This window comes from Ostrinia nubilalis, chromosome 29, assembly GCF_963855985.1.
Source record: "Ostrinia nubilalis chromosome 29, ilOstNubi1.1, whole genome shotgun sequence".
Taxonomy (NCBI): Eukaryota; Metazoa; Arthropoda; class Insecta; order Lepidoptera; family Crambidae; genus Ostrinia; species Ostrinia nubilalis.
In genome coordinates, this window is record NC_087116.1 from 1,256,090 (window position 1) to 1,271,159 (window position 15,070).

General features: G+C 46.1%; 1 protein-coding gene across 1 annotated transcript in view; it reads left to right on the forward strand.

The window, feature by feature from the left end:
* The window catches only part of LOC135085599 (GTPase-activating protein CdGAPr), a 71,507-nt gene that overhangs the window by 7,098 nt on the left and 49,339 nt on the right, over positions 1-15,070 (forward strand). The window contains exons 3-7 of the mRNA XM_063980372.1: positions 181-257; positions 697-803; positions 1,872-1,998; positions 3,113-3,266; positions 5,902-6,077. Coding sequence (XP_063836442.1) covers positions 181-257; positions 697-803; positions 1,872-1,998; positions 3,113-3,266; positions 5,902-6,077 — 641 coding nt within the window. The remainder of the gene's footprint in view (positions 1-180; positions 258-696; positions 804-1,871; positions 1,999-3,112; positions 3,267-5,901; positions 6,078-15,070) is intronic.

A 15,070-nucleotide genomic window follows, 5' to 3' on the forward strand; every position in this document is an offset into this window, starting at 1 on the left:
TTACATGATCCATCTAAAATCATTTTTATAGTCCGTTTATAATTTATTTTATAAATTACTAATAGTCCCGTTAGCTCCTCGTACTAAGCTAAATATGCTTGTGTCACGACACGAGTGAGCTATCGTGGCATCAAACTGGCTGAATACTTTATCACTATATTTTTTATTTTTCCTTTACAGATCAGTCAGATTCAGCTCGGAGTCCAGGAGTTCAACCAGAGCGTCCACCGAGCAAGAATGTAAGCGAGAAACACCTGGTAAGTTTATTTTGATCAAATAAGATACCCTATGGTTTTGGTAGTTTTATAACTTAAGCATATACCATGTTGTCCAGGCGGAATACATTAGAACCACCCCCACTCTTCCCGTGGATGTCGTAAGTAAGAGGCAACTAAGAACCAAATATACGAAGCTCAGGTCTTGCCAGTGCCGTTTGGTTTGGTCAGAGTAGAAAGAACCATCCCTATTCTTCCCGTGGATGTCGTAAGAGGCGACTAAGGGACAAATATGCGAACATCAGGCCTCCCCAACCGTTAGGAGTCGCATCTCAAAGAACTTGCAAAAATCAAACTGCGTAAGATGGGAATCGAACGCACAACCTTTCGCTTGCTCCGGCAACTGCTCTTCCCTCTGAGCTAGACGGACCGTGGAAAGTGTGCCTTAATGACCTGATAGTGATGATTCTGTTCCTTCCAGGCTCAATATCCCTGACGGCGTTGACCATGACGCCGGTGACGTCACAGACATCAGCCATGAGCCAGTCGGCGCCGCCCGCGTCGGCTACCTTCGATTTGACTGACAACGTAAGTACTTATTCCACTGAACATTAAATATTGACCACGAGTCTTATGCCCGTTTTTACCATCAATTCCTAATTTTTAAGTGACCCCTTTGAAAACTCTTGATTAGTGTTACCATAGTGGCAGAGTAAATACAAATGAGTAGGTCATCTTCATAGAAACGTCCGAGCGGCATACGTATTGGCGCGCTCACATACAAACCGCGCTCGGGCGTTTCTATGAAGATGACCTACTCATTTGTATTTACTCTGATAGTGGTCACTTAAAAATTAGGCATTGATAGTGAAAACGGGCATTAGAATAACTAACCACGAGTCTTGGACTAACTATTATATTGACCAAGAATCACGGACTAACCATTACATTGACCAAGATTCTCCGTGTATTGTGCCACAAAAAGAAGAACGGTCACGTCCCATACAAAAAAAAAAACCCAGACCAGACAGAAACCAGATTTCCCGATGCCCTCGCTGGGTCATCTTTGGATGGGATGAAATCTCATCTTATTAGCGTCTACGTGATAGCATAGTTGAACCCATTGGGATCTTTTGAAGAGGTTGTAAAAATCTAAAAGGGACAAATATGCCAATCGGGCCTCTATGAAGTCTGACTGTGGTGATGATCAATGGTTACCTCAGTTATAGTTACACAATGCTTTGATAGGGTGATAATATTATAGCCCAATAATTTATAGTGTCAGTGGCGAACTGCCGATTCCTGTCTTGCCGTGCGTCGGTAGTTCAAACACCGCTGGACTATCTATTGTGGGAAACCCATTCGTAACACGTAGACTTAGCTTAGCACGAGGGGTTATCTAGAAAAAGTTAGACTAACTAAAGCCCGGTCTGTGAGCACGTAGAATTTTGTCCAATGACCCCAAGCTACCCATCCTTATCGCTCGCGCGTAATTATGTTGCTGTCGCGCTCGCACTATCACTGCGGGCGCCCGTCGCACAGTCGCGACAGCAATATAATTACGCGCGAGCGATAAGGATGGGTAGCTTGGGGTCATTGGACAAAATTCTACGTGCTCAGAGACCGGGCTTTAATTTATTTTAATATTGTTTCCAGCCCGCGCCGCCGCCCTCTTGTCGTTTCCCGAAACTAGAAGAGTGCGCTCATTTCCACTACGAGAGGGTGTCGCTCGGAGGACTGAGCATCGAGACCGTGCCTTGCGAGGACTCCGACCCAGGGGAAGGTGAGACTTGTGATATTCTGACCCGGGGGCAGGTGAGACTTGTGATATTCTGACCCGGGGGCAGGTGAGACTCGTGATATTCTGACCCGGGGGCAGGTGAGACTTGTGATATTCTGACCCGGGGGCAAGTGAGACCTGTGATATTCTGACCCGGGGGCAGGTGAGACTCCTGCCGCTTCCAAACTAGAAGAGTGCGCTCATTTCCACTACGAGAGGGTGTCGCTCGGAGGACTGAGCATCGAGACCGTGCCTTGCGAGGACTCCGACCCAGGGGAAGGTGAGACTTGTGATATTCTGACCCGGGGGCAGGTGAGACTTGTGATATTCTGACCCGGGGGCAGGTGAGACTCGTGATATTCTGACCCGGGGGCAGGTGAGACTTGTGATATTCTGACCCGGGGGCAAGTGAGACCTGTGATATTCTGACCCGGGGGCAGGTGAGACTCCTGCCGCTTCCAAACTAGAAGAGTGCGCTCATTTCCACTACGAGAGGGTGTCGCTCGGAGGACTGAGCATCGAGACCGTGCCTTGCGAGGACTCCGACCCAGGGGAAGGTGAGACTTGTGATATTCTGACCCGGGGGCAGGTGAGACTCCTGCCGCATCCAAGCTGGAGGACTGCGCTCACTTCAAGAAGAGACTTGTGACATTATGACCCGGGGGCAGGTGAGACTTGTGATATTCTGACCCGGGGAAGGGTGAGACTTGTGATATTCTGACCCGGGGGCAGGTGAGACGTGATATTCCGATCCGGGGGCAGGTGAGACTTGTGATATTCCGACCCGGGGGCAGGTGAGACTTGTGATATTCTGACCCGGGGAAGGTGAAACCTGTGCCACTCGATCCGGGGGCAGGTGAGACTCCTGTCGCTTCCAAACTCGAGGACTGCGCTCGCTTCTAGAAGAGACTTGTGGTATTCTGACCCGGGGGCATGTGACACTTGTGATAATTTCTGATCCGGGGGAAAGTGAGACTTGTGATATTCTGACCGGGATTAAGGTATGACCTGTCATACTCGACCCAGGGGGAAGTTTTAAATTTTTTTCTGTTCACAGAAATCTCACTGTCTACTATAAAAATTATCTGAAACTAACGTACTTATTGTCCCTTTCCAGGTTGGATCTGCCTCAAAGTGCGTTCACACGTGACGTCATCGGACGAGTCGGCGCGACCTCTATCGACAAGCTGGAGCGCTTCCGGTGACGTCTGCGAATGGACCCTCACACGCAGTCGCACGCACTTCCGGCAACTCGACACTATGCTGCACAGGTAAAGCCCGGTCTGCGAGCACGTAGAATTTTGTCCAATGACCCCTAGCTACCCATCCTTATCGCTCGCGCGTAATTATATTGCTGTCGCGACTGTGCGACGGGCGGCCGCAGTGAGTGTGCGAGCGCGATAGCAACATAATGAGGATCATTTCGATTTTTAGCTGTGAATGCAGATTTATAGGGCTAAGAAATCCTTAATACACAGTCCAAAAATTTTTGTTCTACGACAAAAATTGACGAAGTTATGGCCAAATTACTAAAAAAGTTCACTGACCGCCCGGCGCCGGGACGATGACGTCACTATATCCGATCCGAACGCTGCCGGCGTACTGCGTGGATAGAAAATATTTTTTTCTAGCCAAACTATGAGTTTTAGAAAAAAACTTGTAATGACATTTATTCATCAGAATAAAGTAAGCTATCGATAGGTAATTTTTAAAAATAGAAATTGTGAAAAATAACGCTAAAAATCCATACGCTCATACGATTCAATGGAACGCAGAGACGCGATTGGGGTCTCCGCGGTGGCATAATTGGCGATTTATTGAAATAAAGTGTTCATAAGTGTTGTCTTCTTCCAAGTCAAATATAAAAATGTATAAGTATTAATTTATTTACTTCTAACAATAAGGTATAGCTGAGGCAGATACACTCTGCCTAGGCTACAAGACATTGCTATGAAGATCATTTCGATGTACACGCAATACCTACCTGTTATTTAGTTTTTCTGAGTTAAACCTACGTACCTACCTATCTATTCGCCGTTCCCATGGGCGGGCCAGCTGCTGCAGAAAAGGACAGCTGCTTATTACTTAATATCTTCGTAAGTAATGGTCCGATTTGGATAATTCAAAAAGATACATCTTTCTTATGTCTTAAAGATTAACGTAGATACTAGTTTTATTGAATTTTCTACAACAGTACTGATCCTCATTACGCGCGAGCGATAAGGATGGGTAGCTTGTGGTCATTGGACAAAATTCTACGTGCTCACAGACCAGACTATAGATGTGATAATGAGCTCTATGTGGTTAGCGTTAAGGTTTATATTCGCTCGCACCGTCGCGGACAGTGATAACTCCTAAGTAGCTATGTGGTCCTGGTACTTCGAGTCAAAATGTTTTGGATGTTGTGCACGCTATTACGTATAAAAAACAATACTATGAGGTCTCACAGTACGCTTTGGTTCTTTTGCGTTCAGAGTTAAGGGTCACACTCGCTTGCATGCGAGCGCGGTCACCAACTAAAGCGATGCTTGCGATACTGAGCTGTATTTGGTTAACGTTAAGGGTTACATTCTGGCATGCAAGCGCGGCCGCTGGCTGCCAGCTTGAGTGGTGCACAAGATACTGAGCTTTATGTGGTCGCGTTAAGGGTCAGACTCGCTCGCACCTCTAACGGACATACTGAACAGTGATGTCATGCTTATAGACTCCTAAGTAGTATTAAAGGCCGGTCGATCTATTCTCATAAATAAAACACTGGATACTCATCTTTCACATTATATTGCCTTATTTTAATTACAATTCATCACTTAGCAGTAGCACAAAAGCGCGCGGAGTCGTCTCCGCGCGTCCCTCCATTCTGACGTTTGATCGTGTGACATTGACATTACGTCAATGTCACTATGACAGCAGCTCATTGGCTATAACGATACCGCTATTTTAACGTCTTAGATTTTTCACAATTAACAGTAGCTATGTGGTCCTGGTACTTCGAGTCAATAACAGATACAGTTCAAAACGTTTGGGATGTTGTACACGCGTCACTGAACCGTATGTGGTCAGCGTTATGGGTCACATTCGCTTGCAATCGTGAAACTATCATTATACTCTTAAATACTTAAGTGGTCCTGGTATCTGGTATAGGTCCCTCAAAGAGAGTTGAGGCCATAAATACAAGCAAATATATCACGCAGTCAGCGTATACAATACAACGTATAATTACATCTTGCATAGTTGGACTGAAAAGTGCTTTCTGTTTCGCTTGCACACATTTAACAAGAGCGAGATAGCTTCCAGTAGGTTGTGTAATATAGTTTTAGCGTTATACCAGGCCTGTTCATCTCCGCGAGATTACATCGAAAACAAAACACGCACGATGGCCCACCTACAGGATACTATTCGACAAGGCCTCAGATACGAGCGAACATTGACTCACGCACGCGTATTCTAGTGTATGATGGAAGGAAATAAAGAAAATGGTGTACTAAATACTGTGCAGTATTTAACTGCCTAAATAATAATAAAAACACAGAATGTACTTTTTTAAGTTGCCTCAAGATACTGAGAGGTAAATAAGTAGTTAATATTATTCATGATAATTCATGCTATAATGTATTTCCCCCGCCATTTTCCGCAGTTTGGCACCTCACGTCACATCATTTTACCGAAGTCAGCCCTATAGCTACGGCGCAGTGCCGATCACTGACGTTTATCAACAAAATGGTGCTTGACTCTTGAGACAGGCTAAATTGCACCATATTGTTAATGACATTGTGCATAATTTTTTTTAAATACCTTCGCGAAGTAAAACTTCTGTACGTAGTACTTATTATTATTCTGTGTACTGACTGAGTTGAGCACGAGACCTATAATAAATAACCTTTGTAATTAATCCATGGTTGTTTCCAGGTGCATATACGACCGCAAAGTGTCCGGCCTCCCCAACCTGTCCGAGGAGCTATCGAGCGAGGACGACGAGCACTACCACCGGCTCATAGCGCACTACGCGCACCACCTGTCCATCATCGCCGACGACTCGCTCAACTGCGGGCCCGTGCTGAACTGGCTGCAGATGGACAATAAAGGTGAGAGGACCTTATTGTAAATGGAATAGAGGTCATTATGGTCTGCTAGGTTGTAGGGGATAGGGGTGATATTCGAACGGCTTACTAAGTGGAGGCAGCGATACCTCATGGTCAGCTCTGGGCGCCTGGTACTGTGTGTATAGAATAGGGGCGATATTAGACCCAGAAAGCTTCTTGGATTACTCTTGGGTTTCTCTGGGCGCCTGGTACATTGAGGCTCACACTCTTCTTTCCCCCTCTCTCTTTTTTAGAAAGAAAGAAAGAAAAAATATTTATTTTTTAATTCTATCTGTCTCTCCCTCTCTTTCTCCGTCACAAACTTATCATGGTATGTTAAGGTTAGTTGTAGCAGTAGCTATGAGAAGGTAGAGATTACTCTTGGATACCTCTGAGCGCCTGGTACATTGACGCGCTGCTAGTTGGACCCTCTCCGTTCTCTCCCTCTCTTTCTTTTCCCTTTTCTCTCTCTCGTTCTCTCGTACTACGCTCACCTGCCCATCATCGCCGACGACTTGCTCAACTGCGGGCTCGTGTTGAACTGTAAAAGTGAGGACCTTAATTTTACTGCAGTAAGGGTTATTATGGTCTGCTAAGTTGTGGCTAAGAAGAGGCAGCGATACCTCTTGGTTAGCTCTGGGCGCTTGGTACTTGTGTCTGGAATAGGCGCAATACTAGACCCAGAAAGTAGCTTCTTGGGTTACTCTTAGGCGTCTCTGGGCGCCTGGTACATTGACGCGCTGCTAGTTGGATCATCTCCTCTTTCTCTTTTCTTCTCTCTCTCTCTCTCTCTCTCTCTCTCTCTCTGCCTCTCTCTCTCTTTATTTCTCTTTGCTAAGTTGTGTTTTGTGTCTCTCTGGGCGCCTGGTATATAGACGCGCTGGTTGGACCCTCTCCGCTGTCTCTTTCTTTCTCTCTCCGTCGTATTTTGGTCTCCCCAATCTCTCCGAAGAGCTATCGAGCGAAAACGACGAGCACTACCACCGGCTTATAGCGCACTACGCGCACCACCTGTCCATCATCGCAGACGACTCGCTCAACTGCGGGCCCGTGTTGAACTGACTGCAGATGGATAACATAGATGACTTTATTGTGACTGGGACAAGGGAGATATTAGAGTGAATGCATTTGGCAGACGGATTTATTGATACCTCTTGGTCGTTAGTTCTGGGCGCCTGGTACTTTTTGTCTAGAATAGGGGCGATATTAGACCCAGAAAGCAGTTTCTTGGAATACTCTTAGATGTCTCTGGGCGCCTGGTACATTGACGCTCACACTCTTCTTTTCTCCTCTCTCTTTTTTTAATTCTATCCGTCTCTCTCTCTTTCTCCATCACACACTTATCATGGTATGTTATGTTTTAGCATGAGAAGGTAGAGATTACTCTTGGATAGCTCTGAGTGCTCTGGGCGCCTGGTACATTGACGCGCTGCTAGTTGGACTCTCTCCGTTCTCTCCTTCTCTCTTTTTCCCTTTTCTCTCTCTCTCGTACTACGCTCATCGTCGACTCGCTCAACTGCGGGCCCATGTTGAACTGGCTGCAGATGGATAATAAAGGTGAGGAGGACCTTAATACTACCGCGATAGGGGTGAGATTCGTACGATTTACTAAGCGGAGGGAGAGATACCTCTTGGTCAGCTCTGGGCGCCTGGTACATTGACGCGCTGCTAGTTAGACCATCTCCGCTCTCTGTCTTTCTTTCTCTCTCTCTGTCTCTATCTCCGTCGTATACTGGTCTACCCAATGTCACCGAGGAGCTATCGAGCGAGGACGACGAGCACTACCACCGGCTCATAGCGCACTACGCGCACCACCTGTCCATCATCGCCGACGACTCGCTCAACTGCGGGCCCATGTTGAACTGGCTGCAGATGGACAATAATGGTGACCTTATTGTGACTGGGATAAGGGAGATATTAGCATGTAGGCATTTGGCAGATGCAGGTATTGATACATATTCTTGGCTAGCTCTGGGCGCCTGGTATTTTGTGTCTAGAATAGGAACAATACTAGTCCCAGAAAGCAGTTTCTTGGATTACTCTTAGGTGTCTCTGGGCGCCTGGTACATTGACGCTCACACTCTTCTTTTCTCCTCTCTTTTTTTTAATTCTATCCGTCTCTCTCTCTTTCCCATCACACAGTTATCATGGTATGTGAAGTTGTAGCTATGAGAAGGTAGAGATTACTTGGATAGGTCTGGGCGCCTGGTACATTGACGCGCTGTTAGTTGGACCCTCTCCGGTCTCTTTCTCTCTTTCTCCGTCGTATTCTGGCCTCGTCAACGTCCGAGGAGCTATCGAGCGAGGACGACGAGCACTCGAACCGGCTCATAGCGCACTACGCGCACCACCTGTCCATAATCGCCGACGACTCGCTCAACTGCGGGTCCGTGTTGAACTGGCTGCAGATGGACAATATAAAGGTGAGCACCTTAATGATACTGGGATAGGGGTGAGATTCTTATGGTCTACCAAGCGGAGGCAGCGATACCTCTTGGCTAGCTCTGGGCGCCTGGTACTTTGTGTCTAGAATAGGGGCGATATTAGACCCAGAAAGCTTCATGAATTACTCTTGGGTGTCTCTGGGCGCCTAGTACATTGACGCGTTGCTAGTTGGACCATCCCTTACTCTCTTTCTCTCTCTTTCTTTTTCTCTCTTTCTCCGTCAGACACTCATTATTGACTGCCTCTGCTGCTAAGTTTTGGCTATGAGAAAGCAGAGATTACTCTTGGATAGCTCTGGGCGCCTGGTACATGACGCGCTTTGTAAAAGTTTTTCCTCTTCCCTCACTCTCTTTTTCCTTTTCTCTCCTCGTTCTCTCGTACTACCGTACTACGCTCACCTGTCCATCATCGCCGTCTCGCTCAACTGCGGGCCCATGTTGAACTGGCTGCAGATGGATAATAAAGGTGAGGACCTTAATATTACCGGGATAGGGGTGAGCTTCGTACGGTCTACCAAGTGGAGGCAGCGATACCTCTTGGTCAGCTCTGGGCGCCTGGTACTTTTTGTCTAGAATGGGGGCGATATTGGCAGACAAAGGCAGCTAACTCTTGGGACTCGCTCAACTGCGGGCCCGTGTCGAACTGGCTGCAGATGGATAACAAAGGCGACCTTATTGTGACTGGGATAAAGGTGATATTGGCACCCCAATTCGCACGGTCTAGCAAGAGGCAACGATTCCTCTTGGTTAGCTCTTGGCGCCTGGTACTTTTTGTCTAGAATCCCTATTAGTATTGCCCCTGCAATACTAGACCCAGAAAGCAGATTCTTGGATTACTCTTGGGTATCTCTGGGCGCCTGGTACATTGACGCGCTGCTATTTGAACCCTCTCTGTTCTCTCCCTCTCTTTCTTTTCCCTTTTCTCTCTCTCGTTCTCTCGTACTACTCTCACCTGTCCATCATCGCCGACTCGCTCAACTGCGGGCCCATATTGAACTGGCTGCAGATGGATAATAAATAATAACGGTGAGGACCTTAATACTACCGCAATAGGGGTGAGATTCGTACGGTCTACCAAGCAAAGGGAGAGATACCTCTTGGTCAGCTCTGGGCGCCTGGTACTTTTTGTCTAGAATGGGGGCGATATTGGCAGACGAAGGCAAACTCTTGGGTATTTTCTAGGCGCCTGGTACATGTCGCGCGTGGTATATGTTGTTCCTCCTTCTTCTCTTTCTTTTTCCATTTCTATCTCTCTTCACACTACGCGCACCACCTGTCCATCATCGCTGACGACTCGCTCAACTTCGGACCCGTGTTGAACTGGCTGCAGATGGACAATAAAGGTGACCTTATTGTGACCGGGATAAGGCTGATATTGGCACCGCAATTGGCACGGTCTAGCAAGAGGCAACGATACCTCTTGGTTAGCTCTGGGCGCCGGGTACTTTGTGTCTAGAATAAGGGCAATACTAGACCCAGAAATTAGCGTCTTGGATTACTCTTGGGTGTCTCTGAGCGCCTGGTACATTGACGCACACTCTTCTTTTCTCCTCTCACTTCTTTTTAATTCCATCCGTCTCTCTCTCTCTCCATCACACACTTATCATGGTATGTTAAGTTGTAGCAATAGCTATGAAAAGGCAGAGATTACTCTTGGATAGCTCTGGGCGCCTGGTACATGACGCGCTTTGTATAAGTTTTTCCTCTTCCCTCATTCTCTTTTTCCTTGTCTCTCTCTCGTTCTCTGATACTATGCCCACCACCTGTCCATCATCGGCCGACGACTCGCTCAACTGCGGGCCCGTGTTGAACTGGCTGCAGATGGACAATAAAGGTGAGCACCTGAATATAACTAGAATAGAGGTCATATTGGCATGGTCTACCTAGTGGAGGCAGCGATTACTCTTGGATAGATATGGGCGCTTTGTACTTTTTTGTCTAGAATGGGAGCGATATTGGCAGCCAAAGGGAGCTAACTCTTCGGTATTTCTATGACGCGCACTTTTTACCCTCCCTCTTTCTTTCTCTATCTCTCTCTCTTTTCCTTTCTATCTCACTACAACCGGCTCATAGGCCTCATAGCGCACTACGCGCACCACCTGTCCATCATCGCCGACGACTCGCTCAACTGCGGGCCCGTGTTGAACTGGCTGCAGATGGATATCAAAGGTGACCTTATTGTGATTGGGTTAAGGGTCATTGTGGTCTGCTAGGTTGTGGCTAAGAGAAGGCAGCGATATGTCTTGGTCAGCTCTGGGCGCCTGGTACTTTGTGTCTCGAGTAGGGGCGATATGAGACCCAGAAAGCAACTTCTTGGATTACTCTTGGGTATCTCTGAGCGCCTGGTACATGACGCGCGTTGTATAATCTGTTCCTGTTCCCTTTCTTTCTCTTTTTCTCTCTCTCTCTCTCTCTCACTTCCTCCGTACTATGACTATATGTACCACCTGTCCATAATCGCCGACGACTCGCTCAACTGCGGGCCCGTGTTGAATTGGCTGCAGATGGACAATAAAGGTGTCCTTATTGTGACTGGGATAAGGGTGATATTGGCACCCCAATTCGCACGGTCTAGCAAGAGGCAACGATACCTTTTGTTTAGCTCTGGGCGCCTAGTACTTTGTGTCTAGAATAGGCGCAATACTAGACCCAGAAAGCAGCTTCTTGGATTACTCTTGGATAGCTCTGGGCGCCTGGTACATTGACGCACACTCTTCTTTTACTTTCTCTTTCTTTTTCTATCCGTCCCTCTCTTTCGCTGTCACACACTTATCATGGTATGTTTAGTTGTAGCATGAGAAGGTAGAGATTACTCTTGGATAGCTCTGGGCGCCTGGTACATTGACGCGCTGCTAGTTAGACCATCTCCGCTCTCTGTCTTTCTTTCTTTCTCTCTCTCTCTCTCTCTGTCTCTATCTCCGTCGTATACTGGTCTACCCAATGTCACCGAGGAGCTATCGAGCGAGGACGACGAGCACTACCACCGACTCATAGCGCACTATAGTTCCAAAATACTGAACTGTCCTATGCATGACATTGACAGTGGGGCGCCACCGTCAATACTGGATCGCTGGTTCCGATTTTTGCCATGTTGGAAACCATATAGTTGAACGATGGTAGCGCCCCCTGTCATTAAGTTTGGTGGGACAGTTCAGCGTGGGTCATCTATACGCGCACCACCTGTCCATCATCGCCGACGACTCGCTCAACTGCGGGCCCGTGCTGAACTGGCTGCAGATGGATAACATAGATGACTTTATTGTGACTGGGATAAGGGAGATATTAGAGTGAATGCATTTGGCAGACGGATTTATTGATACCTCTTGGTCAGTTCTGGGCGCCTGGTACTTTGTGTCTAGAATAGGGGCGATATTAGACCCAGAAAGCAGTTTCTTGGATTACTCTTAGATGTCTCTGGGCGCCTGGTACATTGACGCTCACACTCTTCTTTTCTCCTCTCTCTTTTTAATTCTATCCGTCACTCTCTCTTTCTCCATCACACACTTATCATGGTATGTTAAGTTGTAGCAATAGCTATGAAATAGCAGAGATTACTCTTGGATAGCTCTGGGCTCCTGGTACAGTTTTTCCTCTTCCCTCACTCTCTTTTTCCTTTTCTCTCTCTCGTTCTCTGATACTATGCCCACCACCTGTATAAAGGTGACCTTATGGTGACTGGGATAAGGGTGATATTGGCACCCCAATTCGCACGGTCTAGCTTTAGAGAGTTTACATCAAACGCGCTCACTAGGTATGAAAATTTTAGTTTTTGAACGTTTCTCGCCAGGGTCGCTGTACAATCCGTCATACAATAAATGTCTATTTTTGACGCGCTCACTAGTGAGCGCGTTTGATGAAAACTCACACTCAGCCCTCTTAAAGCAGTTTTTTGGATTACTCTTAGGTGTCTCTGGGCGCCTGGTACATTGACGCTCACACTCTTCTTCTTTCCCCCTCTCTCTTTTTTTAATTCCTATGTCTCTATCTCTCTCTTTTTCTCCGTCACACACACATTATGGTCTGCTAAGTTGTGGCTATAAGAAGACAGCGATTACTATTGGATAGATCTGGGCGCCTGGTACATTGACGCGCTGCTAGTTGGACCCTCTCCGTTCTCTCCCTCTCTTTCTTTTCTCTCTCTGTCTCACTCTCCCTCGTATTCTGGCCTCCCCAACCTGACCCAGGAGCTATCGAGCGAAGACGACAAGCACTACTTATTATTATTCTGTGCTACCACCGGCTCATAGCGCACTACGCGCACCCCTGCACCTGTCCATCATCGCAGACGACTCGCTCAACTGCGGGCCCGTGTTGAACTGTTTGCAGATGGATAACAAAGGTCTCAACAAAGAACCTTATTGTGACTGGGATAAGGGTGATATTGGCACCACAATTCACACGGTCTTGCAGGAGACAGCGATACCTCTTGGCCAGCACTGGGCGCCTGGTACTTTGTGTTTAGAATAGGGGCAATACTAGACCCAGAAAGCAGTTTCTTGGATTACTCTTAAATGTCTCGGGGCGCCTGGTACATTGACGCTCACACTCTTCTTTTCTCCTCTCTCTTTTTTTTAATTATATCCGTCTCTCTCTCTTTCTCCATCACACACTTATCATGGTATGTTAAGTTGTAGCAATAGCTATGAAATGGCAGAGATTACTCTTGGATAGCTCTGGGCGCCTGGTACATTGACGCTCACTCTTCTTTCCCTCTCTTTTTCTTTTTCTATTCGTCCCTCTCTTTCTTCGTCACACACTTATCATGGGATGTTATTTTGTAGCATGAGAAGGTAGAGATTCCTCTTGGTCAGCTCTAGGCGCCTGGTACATTTTGTCTAGAATGGGGGCGATATTGGCAGACGAAGGTAAACTATTTTTACCCTTTTTTTATTTAGTTATAGTTTAGTAGTTATTTGTTAACATTTTGTTGTATATATGTATAGAATATTGTTAGATTTGAATAAATAGTATCGTTCACATAAAAAAAAAGGTGAACTCTTGGGTATTCTAGGCGCCTGGTACATGACGCGCGTGGTATATGTTGTTCCTCCTTCTTCTCTTTCTTTTTCCATTTCTCTCTCTCGTTCTCTGATACTATGCCCACCACCTGTCCATCATCGCCGACGACTCGCTCAACTGCGGGCCCGTGCTGAACTGGCTGCAGATGGACAATAAAGGTGACCTTATTGTGACTGGGATAGGGGTCATTATGGTCTGCTAGGTTGTGGCTAAGAGAAGGCAGGGATTACTCTTGAGTATCTCTGAGCGCCTGGTACAATGACGCACACTCTTCTTTTACTCTCTCTTTCTTTTTCTATCCGTCCCTCTCTTTCTCTGTCACACACTTATCATGGTATGTTTAGTTGTAGCATGAGAAGGTAGAGATTACTCTTGGATAGCTCTGGGCGCCTGGTACATTACTTACTTTACTTTTCAAAATTCTTTATTTAAACAAAACACATTATACAGTTACACTATAAAAATAATACCATACAGTATAACTTACATCTTAAATGCGATAACACTTCACCAGGCCAAAAACACCTCTCAAAGCTTAACTGCACTGAGTTTATAAACAAAACTATTAGCTAACACAAATAATTGTAAAATATTATCATAAAGCAAAAACATTATGAAGCTTTTAGTGTAAACTTCATATTTTAAAGAATGATTCAATTAACAAACTGAATAATTTTGCAAGTTGGGTAGTTTTTATAAGAAGTACGACAAAGTTTGTTGGTCCCTCGAACCGAGCACCGAACACCGTGAGCCGGCGCAGATTATACTGGACTTGTATAGAATACCGGTCTTGTGTGAATACGCAGGACAAAAGGCGACGTCATGCGTAGTGATGGGGTAAGCGGTATGTGCCGTAAGTATCGATATACGATAAATCCTGTATTTTCGTGGCTGCAATATTATAAATTAAGGGATTACTATGGGATGCTACATTATCGAAGAATTTACGAGTGAGTTTTAAGAGGTAATTACGTAATGTTAACAGATTTATGGTTTCATGTAATTTTAGCAAATTGGTTCGAAATTTTGTATTATAAGCTATTTTCAAGGCTCTATTTTGAATTACTTGTAACGATTGGTGGTTAGTGGTGCAGGTAGTGTTCCATACAGGGCAGGCATATGTAAGGCAGGGTCTTATGAGAGTCGTGTAGATGCGTAGCTTAGTGGTCGAGCTGAGGGGGCTATTGCGGTTGAAAATGGGATTTAGGCCAATCATAGCAGATGCACCTTTAGTTTTAAGGTCACATAGGTGTTTGGTCCACCTTAACTTCCGGTCAAAGGTAACACCAAGGTACTTCACCGAGTCCTTCCAGGGAATGGAATGCGCACCTATTTTTAAGGTTCTCGTCGGTAATCTACGTTTACGAGAAAACATGATTGCCTCTGTTTTGGCCTCATTTAATTTTAGTTTCCATTTGTGGAAGTAATCTTTAAGACTATCTAACGACAGCTGCAGTCTGCTAATTATGAGATCTTCATCCAAGGATGAAGTTAGCGATGCGGTGTCGTCGGCGAAGCATGCTAGACTCGTGT